Raw genomic sequence first — 26,015 nt, 5'->3', positions numbered from 1 at the left:
GATTTAAAGCTCTGGTGTGTTGGGGTGTATTTTGCCTCATCCTAGTGGTCAGGAGGTGGATATTCCCACATGTAATGACTCGTGGACTCTCCCCATCTGATGAAAGAAAGGGGTAAAATAAATCATAAATGTATAGAGTCATTTTTTTACTATGCATAGCTAAACATTTTATTTTAAAATCTAAAGGTGTTTACGGTCACTTTAACAGAAAAAAAAAGATGAAACAAATTTTCCTCTAAATGAACAGTAAATCATATATCTGCTATGATGCTTATTTTCTACTTATCATGTCCAATACAACACAATATATATGTTCTTTGTTTGACTTACCATGTGATCTGCAAGGCTTCAACTCAATTCCTTCTACTATATTAACCATAAGTCTTCCAATGCCGGTTGCCCTTTGAGAGCGCACTGATAAAAAAAAAATATTTAAAAATATTTCATCTAACAAGGCGTATACTGCATGGATATCTCTGAATATTTTAGTCACTAAGGTTATAAGAAGTACAACTCTCTATAAATAAGTTTCCAAAACATACATAGGGTTAGTTTCCATTGAGGTGGTAAATTGTGGAACCTGGTGATTAAAACATGTATCTCCATTAAACTCTAGACAGACAGACTAGGCCAAGCTGGTGATGCACATATCCCAGTATGTAGGACTATCCCATCTACTACATTGGGTGCGTAATGCACAAACCCATTTATCATGTTTATACCAAATATCCACTCTAAATGTTCTTGGAGACCCCGATTTTGCTCTGAGCTATATAATAATCACCCAAATAAGCCTTTTCTCGCTTCCTTTTCTCTGTTTCAATGTACAGCTCCGAGGCAGCCTTGATTTTCTGTACCCAGGCAGTCCTAGAATAATAATAAAAAAATCTTAATATATCACATTCATTTTTCTGTATTTATTTGAATTTTTTTTTTATAAACAGCACAAAACACAATGCATTGTATTTAAGAATTTCTATTTGGTGTAGGGTTTTTTAACCATTGCATACCAGTCAAGAATTCTGTATTTAAAGGGACAGTCAAGTCCAAAAAACAACTTTCATGATTCATATAGGGCATGTAATTTTAAACAACTTTCCAATTTACTTTTATCACCAATTTTGTTTTGTTCTCTTGGTATTCTTAGTTGAAAGCAAAACCTTGGAGGTTCATATGCTAATTTCTTAGATCTTGAAGGCCGCCTCTAATCTAAATGCATTTTGACAGTTTTTCACCACTAGAGGCGTTAGTTCATGTGTTTCATATAGATAAGATTGAGCAAATGTGCGTGAATTTACAGAGGAGTGAGCACTGATTGGCTAAAATGCAAGTCTGTCAAAAGAACTGAAAAAGGGGCGGTCTGCAGAGGCTTAGATACAAGGTAATTTCAGAGGTAAAACGTGTACAGGTGGCCCTCGATTTACGCCGGTTCAATTTGCGCCGTTTTAGAATAACAACCTTTTGTTTTCAGTCATGTGACTGCTATTGAAAAGCTTTGGAAAGCAGTGCACTAATTAAAATAGCCAGTAGGTGGTGCTGTCCACTTGTTTTGCAGCAAAGTTATGCAACTTAACAAACTGAAATTGATCTGTGTACACAGAGCAACAAGATTTAGCAGCCACTTCCCTATTATCTTCCTGTCTAGCTGCTTGAGGTGAGGGTGCCTAACTGCCTATTAATCACTGCAGATTGAAATGCATAGAATAGGTGCAGACCCAATATTATCTAACATGCTAACAATGCAGAGAACCGATTGCAGAAAAATGCAAGTAAAAAATGTTTTTGTTCATTAAACTTAGTTTGATGATGATGCAGTCTGCTGTGTGATTATTTAATTAGGTGCTGTTAGCAATTGTTTTTGTTCATTAAACTTAGTTTGATGATGATACAATCTATATTATTAGGTTTATAATGCTGCTTAGCATTTAAAGTCTTCATTTCAAAGCTTTAAAAATAATGTATTAGGTGTTACTTATGACAATTTTGAGAGGGGCCTGGAACCTAACTCCCTCACTTCCCATTGATCTACATTATAAATTGGGTTTCAATTTACAACAGTTTCGACCTACAACCATGCCTCCTGGAACCTAACCCCGGCTACCTGTATTAATATAACTGTGTTGGTTATGCAAAACTGGGGAATGGGTAATTAAGGGATTATCTATCTTTTAAAACAATAAAAATCCTGGTGTTGAGTGTCCCTTTAAATTTGGGGCAAGCATTTAAGTGGTAAGGTTTGATATCATGTTAAAATAATATGTTTTACTACCTTACATGTAGTATTTTCTATTATAACATACTGTTATCATTAGCAGGTACTTCACTAGTGTGCACCTAATAACTTCTTAGTCTACCAAAACTAGATGCAGTTATTTTAGAATAGTAAACATGCATTTTAGTTTACGGATATTTCAGGTTTAGTAAAAGCATACAAAGCAACATGTTGGTCTATATACTGCCTCTCCTTATTTAATCCATGTTTTACTAAGTGGGATAAAATCTTCAGCCCTCATGGTGTCATGAGCTCTATTTTCCAACGTACCTCTCATTTATGCTTTCAGCACGTAACGTGTAAACTCTGTCAATGTGAGAAATGTGGAAGATAGGCTCATCTCCAGAAGGGTCTGTAGGCAGCTTCACAAGAACTTCATTCAGAAAAATAGGCTGCAAAATGTATAAGAACATCAATATAATGAAAATGGACATGTAAGAGAAAAGTATAGTGAGGCTTTACTGACCCAGCATACTTTTACAAAACACTTTACAATGTAAAAAAAAGGCTGCTTTATAGGGACAGTGTAAAATAGTTTCCCCCTTATTGTGTTTCCAATCACATTTTAAACCAGTTGCAGAGTTTAACCCCCTTCATGACCAGAGAGGAAAAATGTGCCAAAATACCAGGAAAACTGAAATACATATGAAATGTATAAATATATATATATATACACAAAACACGGAAGGGGACTGCACTCTCAGACCGGACTGGGTACACATCCCATAACCCTGCAACATGCTCAGCCCTGGGTGCTCACTCGCACTCACAGGTAGCTGTGCTGTCCCCAGAGTCACAGGTAGTTAACCCCTGACAGGTCTGGGTGCAAGAACCATAGGGAAAATTACAAAACAAATTAATACAACACGCAGTGAAAGTCCAGCACTCACTCACAAGCTCTCAGCTAAGAATAAAAGCAAAAATGGAAGGGTCCAGGGTTTTTGGAAGGGACCTTGACATGGTACCTGGGCTTGTCCCATTTGACCAAATGCGGTAACTAACCCTTCCATTTTTCTTCATCTGCGGCTATGTATATCTTGTTTTAAAATGATGCAATGGAGTATCTCTAATTTAGTATAGCTTAACTGCCTGAATTCTTAAAATTGACCTCCAAAGCTTTATATATATATTTAAAGTAGACAACCCCGGGTATTGATCTATGCCCATTTTTGTTATATTTTATGCCAAATGTAATCGGGGGGAAAAATCATAGATTTTCCTACAAACTTTATGTTTCTCAATGAAAAAAAATTATACCCACAACTTGTTTGTAAAAGCTTCTCTTGGATCCCCTGTGAACAAAATTACCAGACATGTATGTGTTTTCCAATGTTTTGGTAATTAGTAAGCCACTATTTGCAGCTGTGCACCACACATAAATTATACCTACCTGATAAAATAATTTCTTTCATGGTGGTGAGAGTCCACAATCATTTACTCCTGGGAATTATCTTTCCTGACCATTAAGAGGAGGTAAAGATTCCCAAACTCCAAGAGCCCTATAAATCCCCTTCAATCTCTATAGAAGCTAGTCTGATAAATAGCCAAGCGATTAAGAGGTAGAAAAGGGAAATACAGAACAACAAAAATAGGAGTTGGGAAAAAGAGGTGCTAAAAAATACAAACTACTACCAGAAAAAAAGATAGGGTGAGGTCTTGTGGACAAAAATATCAAAATGGTAGAATTTTGTAAAAGTATGCAAAGAAGACCAAGTAGCTGCCATACAAATCTGTTTAACTGAATCATCATTCTTGAAAGCCCAGTAATCTGCTGTATTGGAGGCTGACCTTCCTCCAAATAAGCTTTGTGAATACAACTAAGAGACCAATGAAACAGTAGAAACTTTCTGATCCTTCCTAGGACCAGAAAAATGACTGAACAAACTAGAAGTTTTTCGAATGTCCTTAGTAGCATAAATGTAAGATTTCAATGCACAAACAACGTCCAACAAATGCAAGGATCTCTCTGAAGCATTCTTAGGATTAGGAGACAAAGAAGAAACAACAATCATTCTTGTTAAGTTATCTGAAGAAATAACCTTAGGCAAAAAAAAATTAAAAAAAATGAAGTCAGTTAAAAAGCCTTATCCTGATGAAAAATCAGATAAGGAGGATCACAAGAAAGAGAAGATAACTTAGAAACTTCTAGCAGAAGAAACTGCCAAAAGAAGCAACGCTTTCCAAGAAAGTAGTTTAATATCCACCTTATGCATAGGCTCAAAAAAAGGAGCCTGAAAAACCCTTAACGCCAAGTTAAAATTCTATGGAGGAGAAATTGGCTTGATTACAGGTTTAATATGGACCAGAGCCTAAACAATACTATTAATATTATGAAGATTAGCAATCTTCCTGTAGAACAAAACTGAAAGAGCAGAAATCTGCCTTGTCAGAGAACTGGCAGATAGCTCCTTATTCAGACCATCCTGCAATAACTGCAAAATCCTGGGAATTCTGAAAGAATGCAAGGAAAAACCCTGATCTGTACACCAAGAAATAAAGGCCTTCCAGATCTTGTGATAGATTCTCCTAGTTACAGGCTTACAAGACTGAATCAAGGTTTTAATCACAGAACCAGAGAAATCATTATGTTTAAGGACTAAACAGACAATTTCCATGCCATCAAGTTCAGAGACTTGAGATCCGGATGGAAAAACAGACCTTGAGACAGAACTACTAGAACATCCACTTACTCGGCCTGAGGATTCCTGGACCTCGCAAAGTACCTGGGAAGTTTGTTATTCAAATGAGACGCCATCAGATCTCTCTCTGAGAGACCCCAAAGATCCACAATCAGATTAAACACAACCTGGTGAAGAGATCACACCCCTGGATGTAGAGATTGACTACTGAGAAAGTCTGCTTCCCAGTTGTTCACCCCTGGAATATGGATTGCAGAGACTATACAGTCTGCCCACGAGAGAATTTGTGTCAGGATTCGTCTTGCACCTAGCAATAGCCCATCCCACTTTGCCTTTAAAGGTATCCTGTTTCCTGTAAACAGGTCTTTAATATTGAATTAGACTTCAAGGAGGTGAACGTGCTGAACGCTACCAAGGAGGTGAACGTGCTGAACGCTACCAAGGAGGAGATTAACTCGAGTTTATGCTACTATACCCTGACTGGATTACAACTATCTATTCAAGGCATTCTGAAGAACTTTTCACAACATCAGATAACAGTTGTTGCCCTAGTATGGTTTGTACCAGAAGCGCTACTAACCTAACTCAGTGTCTCTGAGATCTTGTTTGGACATACAGCACTCCTAACTAGTTAACAATATACCCCAATCACCTTAAGGCTTGTCTTCCTTGATCATCTACTTACCGGGGGTTTCTTGTGGCTATAACTATCCGTCACACTCCAGACCGTTACTACGGAACTAAGCCCCGCCTCTGTGACGTCATCCGCATCACTCATCTCCGATTCACAGCTGATACCTAAGCTGTGCAGCAAGACTCTGCAAGCTATTTCAGGCAGGTTTCATAACGCATTACCCTGTGCCTGTTCAGTAAATAACTGATTGAGGATTCCTGTTTGCTGCTCACTCTGATTACTCATTATAGCTCCTGTGATTATCCACAGAGAGTTCAATTGATCATATGCACTTCTAAATATAGAAATCACTGTCAGTTAATCTGCTTCCATCCACATTGGAAGTATATACTAAGGTGAAAAACTCATATTATTAAAGGTAGTTGCTGCAATTGAAATTCATATCGATCTCCAATAACAAAGAGGTTATTTAACTACACAGTCCTTTACAGAATACTAAGCCCAAAAAAAGAAAAGGAATGGATCCAGCAGAACTGCCACAATTTGTATATATATTTCACAACGTGTTGACCAACTTAATCAAGGATTAAGGGAACTGAGGCTGTAAAACCAGACTTTGCATAAAATCATTAAAGATTCAATAACGCATTAAAACAAGTTTAACTGATACTATCCCAGATCCAATAGTATCTCAACCGGATACATTTCATGGAGATAGGAAATTATATAGATAGTTCAAAAATGCTTGTAATTTATTGTTTGACTTAAGGGTAAAAACATACAATACAGATAAAACAAAGGTGCTAACAGTTATTTCCTTTCTAAGAGGAGAACCCAGGGCATGGGCCGATCAATTCTATGAGAATGACGATTTTGAGCTCATTAGATGAATTCTTTAAAGCAATGGATGATCTTTATCAAGATATCAATATCCAGAACACAGCAGAAACAAAAATGCGTGCACTAAAGCAAGGAAAGAAAAATGCTGAAGAATACATTACGGAATTTAAACGCTACGCTACTGATTCACAGTGGAACTCATTAGTCTTGAAAAACCAGTTTAGGCTGGGGTTGTCAGACCTTATAAAAGATGAGCTTACACGCACAGACCTTCCCAAGATGCTAGAAGATCTAATGAAATTAGTGGTACAAATCGACAGGTGACTCAGAGAGAGAAAGACAGAACGCCAAACGCTTGACTACACCCCTCGGCTGCCACGAACCCAATATCCAGATTCCCCTCTCACTCACACCACTACAAAAAATTCTCCTGAAGCAATGGACATAGGGGTTATCCGAGGACCGCTATCATCAGAAGAGAGGAACCGGCGAAGGTCTCAACAATTATGCATGTACTGCGCTAACCCCAGTCATAGCGTGAAGGATTGCCCACTACTTTTACGCTCCAAAAGAAGTAAGTTAAGAGATATACATTCTGCTATGACTAAAGAGCTAAAACCAAATCACTGTCACCTTTCTTTATTCCTAAAGTGGGACCAAAACAGAACGAGAATTGAAGCAATCATAGACTCCGGGGCTTCAGGGAATTGTATAGATAGTACTTTCACTGTAAATAATAAAATTCCACTTGTGGTTAAGCAAAACCCCGTTGTGATTCGAGTTATTGATGGTACTACAATATCAACAGGTCCCATAACTCATAACACTATTCCTTTACTTGTAACTACTCACACAGGACATACTGAGTATCTAGTATTTGATGTATTGCCATCACCCTTATTCCCAGTTGTTCTAGGGTTAGACTGGTTGCAGTTACATCAGCCTTCCATAAATTAGAAAACCTTGGTTGTTGATTTAAAGTCCAGCTTTTGTCAACAAACTTGTTATCCACGGGATCTACTAATACAGATTCCTGAAACTACTCTGAATTTACCACCACAATATATTGATTTCCAAGACGTATTTAGTAAAAAGATGGCAGAAACTCTACCACCTCATCGCAAGTATGATTGCCCAATCGAATTACATCCTGGGTCATCTATACCTTGCGGGCATTTATATCCACTCAGCCAACCAGAGTTGACACATCTGAAAGAATACCTAGAAGACAATTTGAGGAAAGGTTTCATCAGACCGTCTACTTCACCCGCAGGAGCGGGAATGTTTTTCGTCCGGAATAAAGACTCATCCTTAAGACCGATTATAGACTATAGAGAATTAAATAAAAGAACTATTAAAAACAGGTATCCCCTCCCATTGATACACAAACTTATAGAATGACTACGAGATGCCAAGGTTTTCACAAAGCTGGATTTACAAGGCGCTTACAACCCCATCCGCATTAGAGAGGGAGATGAGTGGCTGACCGCATTTAGGACCAGATATGGTTTATTCGAGTATTTGGTCATGCCGTTTGGCCTTTGCAATGCGCCAGCCACTTTCCAACATTTCATCAAGGAAATATTCAGAGATCTTCTAGACATATGTATCGTGATCTACCTCGATGATACTCTCATATATTCAAATTCAATGGAACAACATATTAAGGACGTCAGGAAGGTATTATTAAGACTGAGATCCCATCAACATATGACAAGCCGGAAAAATGTTTGTTTCATACCAACGAAGTATCATTCCTCGGTTATCATAACAGTCCTTCTGGAATTCAGATGCAGGATAACAAGATTCAGATAGAATGGAAACAACCTACAACAAAAAAAGAGTTGCAACAATTTTTGGTAATCGCAAACTATTACAGAAAATTTATAAAGAATTACTCCAAAATAGAAAAACCGCTAACAAGACTCATTAGTTTGACAATTCCGTTTCAATGGACACCTACAGCTACAGAAACTTTTAACTATCTCAAACAACGATTCACAACTGCACCCATACTACGTTTTCCAAATCCAAAATTGCAGTATATTCTTGAAGTGGATTCATCAGATTATGCAATTGGTGCAGTACTTTCACACAGAGAGGCAATAGATACACCATTACACCCGGTCTCCTATTATTCCAAAATCATGAGTCCTGCTGAGATGAATTATTCCATCGGGGATAAAGAGCTTTTAGCCATAAGGAATTCATTAGAACATTGGAGACACCTCCTAGAAGGCACAACTACTCCGATAATCATTTATACTGACCACAAGAATCTGGAATTCCTTCAAAAAAATAAGACTCTTTCGGCAAGACAGGTTAGTTGGAGTCTGTATTTCTCCCGATTCGATTTTCATATCATATACCGACCAGCCCTCAAAAACGGCAAGGCAGATGCCTTATCAAGGAAGGACAACAAACCTACACCTATCCAAACTCCATCTACTATCATTCCTGCTGAAAGGTTTATAATTCTGACTACAAAACAGGATATTATAACAGCTAATACGCAATACGCAAGGCACTAATACAGGACATGGAAATTCCACATACTATGGTGTCTTTACAGGCTGATGGACTCTATTACCATGACAATAAAGTCTATCTACCTCGAGAATTAGTGGAACCCATTCTTAAGTTTTACCATGATTCACCCATCTCTGGACATCTGGGGGTAAACAAGACAATGGACAATATTCCAAGGCAATTTTGGTGGCCCTCCATGAGGAGATCCATTTCAAAGTATATTGACACCTGTCACATTTGCACCATCTCTAAACCAGAGAAACATAAACCCTACGGCTTACTCATGCCAAGTACACCACCAACAAAATCATGGCAACATATAGGGATGGATTTCATTGTTGAATTACCTTTATCTGGCAATCAAAACACCATCCTTGTAGTAATAGACCTTATTACGAAGATGGGTCATTTTATACCCTATCATAAATTGCCCACATCTACTGAAACAGCAGATCTATTCATGAAACATGTTGTCAGACTCCACGGTATACCACACATAATAACCACTGATCGTGGAATCCAATTTACGTCAAACTTCTGGAGGAAACTGTGTGAGAAACTCCATATAGACCATAGGTACTCGACTTCTTTTCATCCTCAAACCAACGGCCAGACAGAGAAAATTAATCAATGGTTAGAACAATACATCCGTTGTTACTGCTCTCATCACCAGCAAAACTGGCTTCAATACATTCCATTAGCAGAATTTGCTTATAATAATGCCACCAACTCATCTACTAAGTTGTCTCCGTTCTTTGCGAACTATGGGTACCATCCAAAAATGCTTTTGACTGACTTGACTCCATCACCCTCTCCGTTAGTCGATGAATTCCATAACTCACTGCTTGAAAACTTCAATCAATTACGACAGAATATAATCATTGCAGAAAATTCACAAAAAACGATATTACAATCTATGAAGACGTCCGTCACCATCTTACGTTGTAGGAGATTATGTTTGGTTGTCCACAAAAAATCTGAAATTACAAGTACCCAGTAAGAAATTGGGAGGCTTGTTTATTGGACCATTTCGGATTGCGAAAATTATCAATCGAAACGTAGTGACCTTGACACTACCTCCAACTATGAAACTTCACCCGACGTTTCATGTTTCTCTACTGAAACCAGCCAAACCACCTAGAAATATGACTCCTATTTTACCGCCCACACCCATCCTACAGGACACTCAGGAGTATGAGGTTGACAGTCTGCTGGATTCTAGGTTGTACAGGGGTACTTTGCAGTATTTGGTACGCTGGAAGAACTACACGGAAAAAAAGACGATGACACCTGGGAACCTTCTTCTAACATCTCCGCACCTAAACTGGTCTCGCAGTTCCATAGGCAGTTCCCTGACCATCCGCGACCTCAAGCTGTGGGACAGCTTGCTTAAGTGGGGGGACATGTCAGGATTCGTCTTGCACCTAGCAATAGCCCATCCCACTTTGCCTTTAAAGGTATCCTGTTTCCTGTAAACAGGTGTTTAGTATTGAATTAGACTTCAAGGAGGTGAACGTGCTGAACGCTACCAAGGAGGAGATTAACTCCAGTTTATGCTACTATACCCTGACTGGATTACAACTATCTATTCAAGGCATTCTGAAGAACTTTTCACAACATCAGATAACAGTTGTTGCCCTAGTATGGTTTGTACAGAAGCGCTACTAACGTAACTCAGTGTCTCTGAGATCTTGTTTGGACATACAGCACTCCTAACTAGTTAACAATATACCCCATTCACCTTGATCATCTACTTACTGGGGGTTTCTTTTGGCTATAACTATCCGTCACACTCCAGACCATTACTACGGAACTAAGCCCCGCCTCCGTAACGTCATCCACGTCACTCGGCTCCGATTCACAGCTGATACCTAAGCTGTGCAGCACGACTCCGCAAGCTATTTCAGGCAGGTTTCCTAACGCATTACCCTGTGCCTGTTCAGTAAAAAACTGATTGAGGATTCCTGTTTGCTGCTCACTCTGATTACTCATTATAGCTCCTGTGATTATCCACAGAGAGTTCAAATGATCATATGCAGTTAATCTGCTTCCATCCACATTGGAAGTATATACTAAGGTGAAACAAACTCATATTATTAAAGGTAGTTGCTACAATTGAGATTCATATCGATCTCCAATAACAAAGAGGTTATTTAACTACACAGCCCTTTACAATTTGAGACACCTCCATCATTGCTTGGGAACTGTGAGTTCCGCCCTGATGGTTGACATAAGCTACTTCTGTGACATTGTCTGTCTGGAAACGGAGATGAGATTCTTTTTTCAACAGAGACCAAGCTTAAGAGCATTGAAAAATGCATGGAGAACTAGAACATTGATTTGTAACCTCCCCTCCTGAGGATCCCTAACCCCCTGTGCTTTCAAATAGCTCCTCACCCTGAGAGGCTTCTGTAGTGATCACAGTCCAAGTAGGACGAGCAAAAGAAGCCCCCTGAGTAATAAATTGATGGTCCAGCCACCAAGTTAGAGACTGACTTTTTACTGGGATCTAAAAATTTCCTTTGAGACAGCTGAGTTTAATCTCTGCACCATTGACACAGCATACAAAGATGAAGAGGCCTCAAGTGAAAGCTTGCAAATGGAATTGCATCTGAAGCTGCAATCATGGAACCTAGGACTTTCATACAAAGAGAAACCAAGGGAAAAGAGAGAGACTGTAGGTTCTGAAACACATTTTAACCTTCTCTGCTGTGTTACAGAAAGACTCATGGAGACTGAATCTATTTTAAAACCCCAAAAAGTTACCTTTCTCTGAGGAACCAAAGACATTTTTGGAAAATTGATCTTCCAACCATGCTGTTGAAGAAACAGCAAGTCGGTTGGTGTAGGAATTCTGCTAAAGGACAGACGGAGCATGAACCAAGATGTCATCCAGGTATGGAAATAATGCAATACCCTGAGACCTGATGACACACAAAAGGGTAATGAGAACACCTTTGTGAATATTCTTGGAGCTGTAGCCAGACCAAATGGTAGAGTAACAAACTGAAATTGCCTATCCAGAAAGGCAAACCTCAGAAACTGGAAATTGGAACATAAAGGTATGCATTCTTTAAATTTATTGTGGACATAAACTGCCCTTGCTGAACAAACACTCCCATTGCTTCCATGTCTGAGACAGACTTGAAAAAAGCTTCAGTTTTTACAGTATTCCTCGGAACATTGGACAGAAAAAAACCTTCATCTGGGAGGCCTTGTTCGGAATCATATTTAATATCCCTGAGAAACTATATTCAGAACCGAGGGATCTAGAATAGACTGAAACCAAGCCTCCTGAAAGAGGCTTAATCTGCCCCATACCAGACCTTCTGGATCAGGGGGTCGCAACTACATGCAATATTGGTAGTAGGGATAGATTTCTTACCCTGCTTTGACTTGTTCCAGTTAGCACTAGGTCTCCAGACTACACCATAGGAGGCCTTGCTTCTGATCAGAGGATGCCAACCTTTTGTTCCTTATTTTGACAAAAGGAACAAACGTGATTAGAAGCTTTAGATTTCCCTCTAGACTTTATGTCCTGAGGAAGAAAAACATAATTTATGTAAGAACTTACCTGATAAATTCATTTCTTTCATATTGGCAAGAGTCCATGAGCTAGTGACGTATGGGATATACATTCCTACCAGGAGGGGCAAAGTTTCCCAAACCTCAAAATGCCTATAAATAAACCCCTCACCACACCCACAATTCAGTTTTAACGAATAGCCAAGAAGTGGGGTGATAAGAAAGGAGCGAAAGCATCAAACAAGGAATTGGAATAATTGTGCTTTATACAAAAAAATCATAACCACCACAAAAAGGGTGGGCCTCATGGACTCTTGCCAATATGAAAGAAATGAATTTATCAGGTAAGTTCTTACATAAATTATGTTTTCTTTCATGTAATTGGCAAGATTCCATGAGCTAGTGACGTATGGGATAGCAGATACCCAAGATGTGGAACTTCCACGCAAGAGTTACTAGAGAGGGAGGGATAAAATAAAGACATCGAATTCCGCTGAATAAATAATCCACAACCCAAATCAAAAAGTTTTAATCTTATAATGAAAAAATCTGAAATTATAAGCAGAAGAATCAAACTGAAACAGCTGCCTGAAGTACTTTTCTACCAAAAACTGCTTCAGAAGAAGAAAAAACATCAAAATGGTAGAATTTAGTAAAAGTATGCAAAGAAGACCAAGTTGCTGCTTTGCAAATATGATCAACAGAAGCTTCATTCCTAAAAGCCCAGGAAGTAGAAACTGACCTAGTAGAATGAGCCGTAATCCTTTGAGGTGGGGATTTACCCAACTCCACATAAGCATGATGAATCAAAGACTTTAACCAAGATGCCAAAGAAATGGCAGAAGCCTTCTGACCTTTCCTAGAACCAGAAAAGATAACCAATAGACTAGAAGTCTTTCTGAAATCTTTAGTAGCTTCAACACTTCTCTCCCTAACACTGCGCTAACAGACTGAAAACTGCTGGGGTTCAGAGTTGTTGTAATTCATTTTCTTGAGTCCCCCAGCACATCTGATAAATTCAAATTACTTATATGTGATCTATCATGTAAACTAATCAGAATTAGCTTATTAGGCAGAAAAAGTAAAAATCAAGATAATGTTGATGTTTTCAATTTTGACAATAAATATTGGTATATACCACAAACTTATGTCTGCATATAAACCTATTATTGTGAACATATATATATATATACTTATTAAATAAGTTGATGTTATGATTCTTACCTTAATGACTCGAGGAGTATGATAGAATTGTTTCCACGTTGTTTGCTCTGTTTGGTATGATCCGGCTTCCTCCTCTCTCTGTTCTTGAATGCGGTGCTGCTGTCTTAGTTGCTGGACGCTAAAGAGCGCCCAGCCCAATCGATACTGCAAACAGAAAAAACACAGAGCGCAACCGCAACTCAAGGTAAAAGTTTTTAATATTAGGTATGGCGCTATCAATCTGATTGCACTTACAAGATGTTTGTTACAATATCGCCTTTGATATGCAATTCTCCGATTGGTACGGACTTTCTCAAGACCCAGGACTCATGTCATGAGTCCTGGGTCTTGAGAAAGTCTGTACCAATCGGATGAAACGCGTAGACGGAGGACAATACTACAGACCTTTGTTCCTACACACACAAGTTGCTGTTACGGAAACAAACTGCCACCGGTAGTGATACGCATCAGCGCTACTGACTTTCACATAGACGCTTGGATACAATAGAAGTGGAAGTGACGTCAGGAGTGAAAGAACTTTGGTGTAGCCGGAGAATTGCATATCAAAGGCGATATTGTAACAAACATCTTGTAAGTGCAATCAGATTGATAGCGCCATACCTAATGTTAAAAACTTTTACCTTGAGTTGTGGTTGCGCTCTGTGTTTTTTCTGTTTGCTTTAGTAGCTTCAACATAATATTTCAAAGCTCTTACTACATCCAAAGAATCTCTCCAGAGAATTCTTAGGATTAGGACACAATGAAGGGACAACAATTTCTCTACTAATGTTGTTAGAATTCACAACTTTAGGTAAAAAATTAAATGAAGTCCGCAACACTGCCTTATCCTGATGAAAAATCAGAAAAGGAGATTCACAAGAAAGAGCAGATAACTCAGAAACTCTTCTAGCAGAAGAGATGGCCAAAAGGAACAAAACTTTCCAGGAAAGTAATTTAATATCCAGAGAATGCATAGGTTCAAACGTAGGAGCCTGTAAAGCCCTCAGCACCAAATTAAGACTCCAAGGAGGAGAGATTGACTTAATGACAGGCTTGATACGAACCAAAGCCTGTACAAAACAATGAATATCAGGATGATTAGCAATCTTTCTGTGAAAAAGATCAGAAAGAGCAGAGATTTGTCCTTTCAAGGAACTTGCAGACAAACCCTTATCCAAACCATCCTGAAGAAACTGTAAAATTCTAGGAATTCTAAAAGAATGCCAAGAGAATTTATGGGAAGAACACCAAGAAATGTAAGTCTTCCAAACTCGGTAATAAATCTTTCTAGACACAGATTTACGAGCCTGTAACATAGTATTAATCACTGAGTCAGAGAAACCTCTGTGACTAAGTATTAAGTGTTCAATCTCCATACCTTCAAATTTAATGATTTGAGATCCTGATGGAAAAATGGGCCTTGAGATAGAAGGTCTGGCCTTAACGGAAGTGTCCAAGGTTGGCAACTGGCCATCCAAAAGAGATCCGCATACCAAAACCTGTGTGGCCATGCTCAAGCCACCAGCAGTACAAACGAACGCTCCATTAGGATTTTGGAAATCACTTTTGGAAGAAGAACTAGAGGTGGAAAGATATAAGCAGGTTGATAATTCCAAAGAAGTGACAACGCGTCCACCGCTTCCGCCTGAGGATCCCTGGATCTGGACAGATACCTGGGAAGTTTCTTGTTTAGATGAGAGGCCATCAGATCTATTTCTGGAAGTCCCCAGATTTGAACAATCTGAAGAAATACCTCTGGGTGAAGAGACCATTCGCCCGGATGTAACGTCTGGCGATTGAGATAATCTGCTTCCCAATTGTCTATACCTGGGATGTGAACCGCAGAAATTAGACAGGAGCTGGATTCCGCCCATACAAGTATCTGAGATACTTCTTTCATAGCCTGAGGACTGTGAGTCCCACCTTGATGATTGACATACGCCACTGTTGTGACATTGTCTGTCTGAAAACAAATAAACGATTCTCTCTTCAGAAGAGGCCAGAACTGAAGAGCTCTGAAAATCGCCAAAATGTTGATTGGTAATCTCGCCTCCTGGGATTCCCAAACCCCCTGCACTGTCAGAGATCCCCATACAGCTCCCCAACCTAAAATACTCGCATCTGTTGAGATCACAGTCCAGATTGGACGAACAAAAGAGGCCCCTTGAATTAAACGATGGTGATCCAACTACCAAGTCAGAGAAGATTGAACATTGGGATTTAAGGATATTAATTGTGATATCTTTGTATAATCCCTGCACCATTGGTTCAGCATACAAAGCTGGATAGGTCTCATGTGAAAACGAGCAAAAGGGATCGCGTCCGATGCAGCAGTCATGAGACCTAGAATTTCCATGCACAAAGCTACCGAAGGGAATAATTGAGACTGAAGGTTTCGACAAGCTGAAACCAATTTCAGACGTCTCTTTTCTGTTAGAGACAAAGTCATGGACACTGAATTTATTTGGAAACCCAAAAAGGTTACCCTTGTCTGAGGAATCAAGGAACTCTTTGGTAAATTGATCCTCCAACCATGTCTTTGAAGAAACAACACAAGTTGATTCATATGAGATTCTGCAGAATGTAAAGACTGAGCAAGTACCAAGATATCATCCAAATAAGGAAATACCGCAATACCCTGTTCTCTGATTACAGAGAAAAGGGCACCGAGAACCTTCAAAAAGATCCTTGGAGCTGTTGCTAGGCCAAACGGAAGAGCAACAAACTGGTAATGCTTGTCTAGAAAAGAGAATCTCAGAAACTGATAGTGATCTGGATGGATTGGAATATGAAGATAAGCATCCTGTAAGTCTATTGTGGACATATAATGCCCTTGCTGAACAAAAGGCAGAATAGTCCTTATAGTCACCATTTTGAATGTTGGTATCCTTACATAACGATTCAATATTTTTAGATCCAGAACTGGTTTGAAGGAATACTCCTTCTTTGGTACAATGAACAGATTTGAGTAAAACCCCAGACCCCGTTCCAGAACTGGAACTGGCAAAATTACCCCAGCTGACTCTAGGTCTGAAACGCATTTCAGAAACGCCTGAGCTTTTACTCGGTTTACTGGAATGCGTGAAAGAAAAAATCTTCTCACAGGCGGTCTTACTTTGAAACCTATTCTGTACCCTTGTGAAACAATGTTCTGAATCCAAAGCCTTTGAATCGAATTGACCCAAACATCTTTGAAAAATTGTAACCTGCCCCTACCAGCTGTGCTGGAATGAGGGCCGCACCTTCATGCAGATTTGGGAGCTGTTTTTTACTTTCTAAAAGGCTTGGATTTATTCCAGACTGGAGAAGGTTTCCAAACGGAGACCGTTCCTTTAGGGGAAGGGTCAGGCTTCTGTTCCTTATTCTGACGAAAGGAACGAAAACGATTAGCAGCCCTATATTTACCTTTAGATTTTTTGTCCTGAGGCAAAAAGGCTCCCTTCCCCCCAGTAACAGTTGAAATTATTGAATCCAACTGAGAACCAAATAATTTATTACCTTGGAAAGAAAGAGAAAGCAATGTTGACTTAGAAGTCATATCTGCATTCCAAGATTTAAGCCATAAAGCTCTTCTAGCTAAAATAGCTAAAGACATATACCTGACATCAATTCTAATGATATCAAAGATGGCATCACAAACAAAGTTATTAGCATGTTGAAGAAGTTTAACAATGCTATAAGCATTATGGTCTGACACTTGTTGCGCTAAAGCCTCCAACCAGAAGGTGGAAGCTGCAGCAACATCAGCCAAAGAAATAGCAGGTCTGAGAAGATTACCTGAACATAAATAATCCTTCCTAAGAAAGGATTCAAGCTTCCTATCTAAAGGATCCTTAAAAGAAGTACTATCTGCCGTAGGAATAGTAGTACGTTTAGCAAGAGTAGAGATAGCCCCATCAACTTTGGGGATTTTCTCCCAAAACTCTAATCTATCAGATGGCAAAGGGTACAATTTCTTAAACCTTGGAGAAGGAGTAAATGAAGTACCCAGACTATTCCACTCCCTAGAAATTACTTCTGAAATAGCATCAGGAACTGGAAAAACTTCTGGAATAACTACATGAGGTTTAAAAACTGAATTTAAATGCTTATTAGTTTTAATATCAAGAGGACTAGACTCCTCTATATCAAATGCAATCAACACTTCTTTAAGTAAAGAATGAATAAACTCCATCTTAAACAAATATGAAGATTTATCAGTGTCAATATCTGAGGCAGAATCTTCTGAACCAGATAGATTCTCATCAGAAATAGATGTCAGAATGATGGCGGTCATTTAAAAATTCATCTGAAATATGAGAAGTTTTAAAAGACCTTTTACGTTTACTAGAAGGAGGAATAACAGACAGATCCTTCCGAATAGAATTAGAAACAAATTCTCTTACATTAACAGGAACATCCTGAACATTAGATGTTGAAGGAACAACAACAGGTAATGGATTATTACTAATGGAAATATTATCTGCGTTTGATAGTTTATCATGACAACTAACACAAACTACAGCCGGAGGAACAGTTACCAAAAGTTTACAACAAATGCACTTAGCTTTGGTAGAACCGACATCAGGCAGCGTCTTTCCAGAAGTAGATTCTGATACAGGGTCAGGTAGTGACATCTTGCAATATGTAATAGAAAAAACAACATATAAAGCAAAATTATCAAATTCCTTAAAGGGCCACTGTAAGTAAATATTTTCTATGCCTGTTACTAACTAACTACCCCAAATACGCTTTTTATCAATAGCATTTCATTAGCATATCTCTACCGTATATCAGAAATCTTGTCTGCAAATTTAATTGTTTTCCAAACCCACTCCGTGGGTATCCTTTGCTCTGTACCAATCCGTTTACAATACCTAGGTTACAAAATGGCGCTTTAAACACAAAGCTATTGGTTTAAGTATTTTGAACACTCAGTGCTGAAAATAGTGGGCAGGATAACGTGACATCATCGGTGAATAAAAGATATAACTTTTAGAACGTTATGAAACTTCGTTTTGGAGAAAATATAGGTCAGTAGGTTTTAATTAATGTTTATTAACTAATGTTAGTTGTTTAGCTTAAAAATTATAACAGAAAGTAATCCTTTAAATGACAGTTTCAGGAATGGGAAAAAATGCAAAACAAAACAAGCCTCTAGAAACCAGAAGCAACTAAAAAGTGAGACTGAAATAATGTGAAAAAAACTGGCGGCAAGTATGACGCCCACATTTTTGGCGACAAGTATAACGCCCACATTTTTGGCGCCAAAAATGACGCCCATATTTTTTGGCGCCAAATACGTCCGCAACACACATACGTCAAAAATGACGCAACCGCGTGAAAACTTCCGACGTCAACTATGCCGGCGCCAAAAAAGTATTGCGCCAAAAATGACACAATAAATTGAAGCATTTTCTGCACCCGCGAGCCTAACAGCCCGCAATTTAGAAAAAAAGTCAATTGAAATTTTTTTAAGGTAAGTAAAATATAAATTCATATGCATTTTCCCAAAAAAAATTATACTGACAGTCTGAAAGAAGGAATACTGATTATCCTGAATCATGGCAAATATAAGTTTAACACATATATTTAGAACTTTACATATAAAGTGCCCAACCATAGCTTAGAGTGTCATGAATAAAATAAGACTTACTTACCCAGAGACACTCATCTACATATAGTAGATAGCCAAACCAGTACTGAAACGAGAATCAGTAGAGGTAATGGTATATAAGAGTATATCGTCGATCTGAAAAGGGAGGTAGGAGAAGAAATCTCTACGACCGATAACAGAGAACATATGAAATAGATCCCCTAGAGGAAGACCATGGTATTCAAATAGGCAATACTCTCTTCACATCCCTCTGACATTCACTGCACTCTGAGAGGAAAACCAGGCTTCAGCCTGCTGCGAAGCGCATATCAACGTAGAAATCTAGCACAAACTTACTTCACCACCTCCATGGGAGGCAAAGTTTGTAAAACTGAATTGTGGGTGTGGTGAGGGGTGTATTTATAGGCATTTTGAGGTTTGGGAAACTTTGCCCCTCCCGGTAGGAATGTATATCCCATACGTCACTAGCTCATGGACTCTTGCCAATTACATGAAAGAAAGCTCATTTACCTACAGTAACAGTAGATATTATAGAATCTAAATCAGAACCAAACAACTTATTTCCCTGAAAGGGAAGAGATAATAATCTGGATTTTGACACCATGTCAGCAGACCAGGATTTAAGCCATACGTTTCTTCTGGAAAGAACTGCTAAAGACATGCTTTTGACATTAATATTCATAATATAAAATACAGCATCACAAATGAAAGAATTGGCACTTGAGTAAAGCCAAAAGATTTGCACTAGCAGAGTAATCAGAATACTGTTCTGAAAGACTAGACAACCAGTAAGTAGATGCAGCAGCCACATCAGCAATAGAAATAGCTGGCCTGAGCAAATACCCTGCTTGTAAAAAGGCCCTATGAAAAGACTTTTCTATCTTGAGAAGCCTGATGAAACAGACAGCAGTCGGAGAAACGCGTTGCTTTATGTGATTTTAATTATCAGAGTCATATGGTTGACATCTGTATTTTATCTATACCATTAATATGTGGAATTTTTAACCTTTTCTGAGAGTCTGAGCTTATTCTATTTCATATGGACACTGGGGTGACCAGTTTTCATGTTGTGCCAGTGAGTTGGGACACTGCAAGTTCCAAGTCTGTCTGACTTAGCACAACTGGGTGCTGCTCCACTTGTGTGTATTCATTTGGCATTCATATAATCCATTTGTCTCAACTATATCACACTAGGAGGTGCCTTTGTTTTGTGATTCTTGTTCACAGTGAAAGTTTGTATCCAGATCGTTGACCTGGCAAAGAGCTGACTCCACATTGGGTGTGACCAACATATGATACATCATCTGAATAATACAGGAGGCATACCAACATCAAAAGGGACTGACATCTTGAACAGATAAGAGACAATAGGACCCATTGTGCTTTTGCTTATTTAATATGGTTATGTTTAATTACATTTAATATTGGGATACCACTGTATTTTTTCTATAGCCATTGGTGTGTGTATCTATATCATTACACTTATTTGAGTTAGTGGGTTGCACCAAGGATTCCCTAAATCCCCATATCTGTACTTGCGCCCCCTAGAGTTGCAACCTAGTGTATGCAACAGGATTATAAAAATAAAAAGCTGTTTAAAATTGCATGATCTATCTGAATCATGAAAAAAAAATTTGGGTTTCATATCCTTTTAAGCAAATCTCAAAGGAATTATAGACTTGGTAGCTCATTATCGATAGTAACAAAAGCAAAATGTAGGCTTACCTGATACATTTCTTTCTTTCCGGATATGGAGAGTCCACAACATCATTCCATTTACTAGTGGGAATATCACTCCTGGCCAGCAGGAGGAGGCAAAGAGTACCACAGCAAAGCTGCTAAGTGTCACTCCCCTACCCATAATCCACAGTCATTTTGACCGAAGGGAAATGGAAAAAGGAATAACACAAAGGTGTAGAGGTGCCTCAGGTTTAGTCAAAAATAACTGTCTTAATTCCGGGTTGTGGACTCTCCATATCTGGAAAGAAAGAAATGTATCAGGTAAGCATTAATTTTGTTTTCTTTACTAAGATATGGAGAGTCCACAACGTCATTTCCTCAATTACTAGTGGGAACCAATACCCAAGTTAGAGGACACGGAATGAATAGGGAGGGAGAACAAGACAAGCAGACCTAAACAGAAGGCACCACTGCTTGAAGAATGTTTCTCCCAAAGGAAGCCTCAGCCGAGGCAAAAGTATCAAATTTGTAGAATTTGGAAAAAGTATGCAGAGAATACCAAGTTGCAGCCTTGAAAATCTGTTCCACAGAAGCTTAATTTTTGAAAGCCAAAGAAGAGGAAACAGCCCTAGTGGAATGAGCTGTAATTCTCTTAGGAGGCTGCTGTCCAGCAGTCTCATAAGAAAAAAACATAATTTATGTAAGAACTTACCTGATAAATTCATTTCTTTCATATTAGCAAGAGTCCATGAGCTAGTGACGTAAGGGATATACATTCCTACCAGGAGGGGCAAAGTTTCCCAAACCTCAAAATGCCTATAAATACACCCCTCACCACACCCACAATTCAGTTTAACGAATAGCCAAGAAGTGGGGTGATAAAAAAGTGCGAAAGCATATAAAATAAGGAATTGGAATAATTGTGCTTTATACAAAATCATAACCACCACAAAAAAAGGGCGGGCCTCATGGACTCTTGCTAATATGAAAGAAATGAATTTATCAGGTAAGTTCTTACATAAATTATGTTTTCTTTCATGTAATTAGCAAGAGTCCATGAGCTAGTGACGTATGGGATAATGACTACCCAAGAAGTGGATCTTTCCACACAAGAGTCACTAGAGAGGGAGGGATAAAATAAAGACAGCCAATTCCTGCTGAAAATAATCCACACCCAAAATAAAGTTTAACGAAAAACATAAGCAGAAGATTCAAACTGAAACCGCTGCCTGAAGTACTTTTCTACCAAAAACTGCTTCAGAAGAAGAAAATACATCAAAATGGTAGAATTTAGTAAAAGTATGCAAAGAGGACCAAGTCGCTGCTTTGCAGATCTGGTCAACCGAAGCTTCATTCCTAAACGCCCAGGAAGTAGAAACTGACCTAGTAGAATGAGCTGTAATCCTCTGAGGCGGAGTTTTACCCGACTCAACATAGGCAAGATGAATTAAAGATTTCAACCAAGATGCCAAAGAAATGGCAGAAGCTTTCTGGCCTTTTCTAGAACCGGAAAAGATAACAAATAGACTAGAAGTCTTACGAAAAGATTTCGTAGCTTCAACATAATATTTCAAAGCTCTAACAACATCCAAAGAATGCAACGATTTCTCCTTAGAATTCTTAGGATTAGGACATAATGAAGGAACCACAATTTCTCTACTAATGTTGTTGGAATTCACAACTTTAGGTAAAAATTCAAAAGAAGTTCGCAACACCGCCTTATCCTGATGAAAAATCAGAAAAGGAGACTCACAAGAAAGAGCAGATAATTCAGAAACTCTTCTGGCAGAAGAGATGGCCAAAAGGAACAAAACTTTCCAAGAAAGTAATTTAATGTCCAATGAATGCATAGGTTCAAACGGAGGAGCTTGAAGAGCTCCCAGAACCAAATTCAAACTCCAAGGAGGAGAAATTGACTTAATGACAGGTTTTATACGAACCAAAGCTTGTACAAAACAATGAATATCAGGAAGAATAGCAATCTTTCTGTGAAAAAGAACAGAAAGAGCAGAGATTTGTCCTTTCAAAGAACTTGTGGACAAACCCTTATCTAAACCATCCTGAAGGAACTGTAAAATTCTCGGTATTCTAAAAGAATGCCAGGAAAAATGATGAGAAAGACACCAAGAAATATAAGTCTTCCAGACTCTATAATATATCTCTCGAGATACAGATTTACGAGCCTGTAACATAGTATTAATCACAGAGTCAGAGAAACCTCTTTGACCAAGAATCAAGCGTTCAATCTCCATACCTTTAAATTTAAGGATTTCAGATCCTGATGGAAAAAAGGACCTTGTGACAGAAGGTCTGGTCTTAACGGAAGAGTCCACGGTTGGCAAGAGGCCATCCGGACAAGATCCGCATACCAAAACCTGTGAGGCCATGCCGGAGCTACCAGCAGAACAAACGAGCATTCCTTCAGAATCTTGGAGATTACTCTTGGAAGAAGAACTAGAGGCGGAAAGATATAGGCAGGATGATACTTCCAAGGAAGTGATAATGCATCCACTGCCTCCGCCTGAGGATCCCGGGATCTGGACAGATACCTGGGAAGTTTCTTGTTTAGATGGGACGCCATCAGATCTATTTCTGGAAGTTCCCACATTTGAACAATCTGAAGAAATACCTCTGGGTGAAGAGACCATTCGCCCGGATGCAACGTTTGGCGACTGAGATAATCCGCTTCCCAATTGTCTACACCTGGGATATGAACCGCAGAGATTAGACAGGAGCTGGATTCCGCCCAAACCAAAATTCGAGATACTTCTTTCATAGCCAGAGGACTGTGAGTCCCTCCTTGATGATTGATGTATGCCACAGTTGTGACATTGTCTGTCTGAAAACAAATGAACGATTCTCTCTTCAGAAGAGGCCAAAACTGAAGAGCTCTGAAAATTGCACGGAGTTCCAAAATATTGATCGGTAATCTCACCTCCTGAGATTCCCAAACTCCTTGTGCCGTCAGAGATCCCCACACAGCTCCCCAACCTGTGAGACTTGCATCTGTTGAAATTACAGTCCAGGTCGGAAGCACAAAAGAAGCCCCCTGAATTAAACGATGGTGATCTGTCCACCATGTTAGAGAGTGTCGAACAATCGGTTTTAAAGATATTAATTGAGATATCTTAGTGTAATCCTTGCACCATTGCTTCAGCATACAGAGCTGAAGAGGTCGCATGTGAAAACGAGCAAAGGGGATCGCGTCCGATGCAGCAGTCATAAGACCTAGAATTTCCATGCATAAGGCTACCGAAGGGAATGATTGTGACTGAAGGTTTCGACAAGCTGTAATCAACTTTAGACGTCTCTTGTCTGTTAAAGACAGAGTCATGGACACTGAATCCATCTGGAAACCCAGAAAGGTTACCCTTGTCTGAGGAATCAAAGAACTTTTTGGTAAATTGATCCTCCAACCATGATCTTGAAGAAACAACACAAGTCGATTCGTATGAGATTCTGCTAAATGTAAAGACTGAGCAAGTACCAAGATATCGTCCAAATAAGGAAATACCACAATACCCTGTTCTCTGATTACAGACAGCAGGGCACCGAGAACCTTTGTAAAAATTCTTGGAGCTGTAGCTAGGCCAAACGGCAGAGCCACAAACTGGTAATGCTTGTCCAGAAACGAGAATCTCAGGAACTGATAATGATCTGGATGAATCGGAATATGCAGATATGCATCCTGTAAATCTATTGTGGACATATAATTCCCTTGCTGAACAAAAGGTAAGATAGTCCTTACAGTTACCATCTTGAACGTTGGTATCCTTACATAACGATTCAATATTTTTAGATCCAGAACTGGTCTGAAAGAATTCTCCTTCTTTGGTACAATGAAGAGATTTGAATAAAACCCCATCCCCTGTTCCGGAACTGGAACTGGCATAATTACTCCAGTCAACTCTAGATCTGAAACACATTTCAGAAATGCTTGAGCTTTTACTGGATTTACTGGGACACGGGAAAGAAAAAATCTCTTTGCAGGAGGTCTCAACTTGAAACCAATTCTGTACCCTTCTGAAACAATGCTCTGAATCCAAAGATTGTGAACAGAATTGATCCAAATTTCCTTGAAAAAACGTAACCTGCCCCCTACCAGCTGAGCTGGAATGAGGGCCGCACCTTCATGTGGACTTAGAAGCAGGCTTTGCCTTTCTAGCTGGCTTGGATTTATTCCAAACTGGAGAAGGTCTCCAAACTGAAACTGCTCCTGAGGATGAAGGATCAGGCTTTTGTTCTTTGTTGAAACGAAAGGAACGAAAACGATTATTAGCCCTGTTTTTACCTTTAGATTTTTTATCCTGTGGTAAAAAAGTTCCTTTCCCACCAGTAACAGTTGAAATAATGGAATCCAACTGAGAACCAAATAATTTGTTACCCTGGAAAGAAATGGAAAGTAAAGTTGATTTAGAAGCCATATCAGCATTCCAAGTTTTAAGCCATAAAGCTCTTCTAGCTAAAATAGCTAGAGACATAAACCTGACATCAACTCTGATAATATCAAAAATGGCATCACAGATAAAATTATTAGCATGTTGAAGAAGAATAATAATATCATGAGAATCACGATGTGTTACTTGTTGCGCTAAAGTTTCCAACCAAAAAGTTGAAGCCGCAGCAACATCAGCCAAAGATATAGCAGGTCTAAGAAGATTACCTGAACACAGATAAGCTTTTCTTAGAAAGGACTCAATTTTCCTATCTAGAGGATCCTTAAACGAAGTACCATCTGACGTAGGAATAGTAGTACGTTTAGCAAGGGTAGAAATAGCCCCATCAACTTTAGGGATCTTGTCCCAAAATTCTAATCTGTCAGACGGCACAGGATATAATTGCTTAAAACGTTTAGAAGGAGTAAATGAATTACCCAAATTATCCCATTCTTTGGAAATTACTGCAGAAATAGCATCAGGGACAGGAAAAACTTCTGGAATAACTACAGGAGATTTAAAAACCTTATTTAAACGTTTAGATTTAGTATCAAGAGGACCAGAATCCTCTATTTCTAAAGCAATTAGGACTTCTTTAAGTAAAGAACGAATAAATTCCATTTTAAATAAATATGAAGATTTATCAGCATCAACCTCTGAG

General features: G+C 38.9%; 1 protein-coding gene across 1 annotated transcript in view; it reads right to left on the bottom strand.

Moving 5' to 3' along the window:
- Positions 1-330: 330 nt before the first annotated feature.
- The window catches only part of LOC128644008 (intersectin-1-like), a gene marked incomplete at both ends in the record, with an annotated part of 37,952 nt that continues 12,267 nt past the window's right edge, over positions 331-26,015 (bottom strand). The window contains 3 exons of the mRNA XM_053696773.1: positions 331-414; positions 785-867; positions 2,543-2,664. Of these exons, the coding sequence (XP_053552748.1) occupies positions 331-414; positions 785-867; positions 2,543-2,664 (289 nt within the window). The remainder of the gene's footprint in view (positions 415-784; positions 868-2,542; positions 2,665-26,015) is intronic.

The sequence above is a fragment of the Bombina bombina genome, unplaced genomic scaffold, assembly GCF_027579735.1.
Source record: "Bombina bombina isolate aBomBom1 unplaced genomic scaffold, aBomBom1.pri scaffold_1455, whole genome shotgun sequence".
Lineage (NCBI taxonomy): Eukaryota > Metazoa > Chordata > Amphibia > Anura > Bombinatoridae > Bombina > Bombina bombina.
This window is presented reverse-complemented; position numbering and strand designations above follow the sequence as displayed.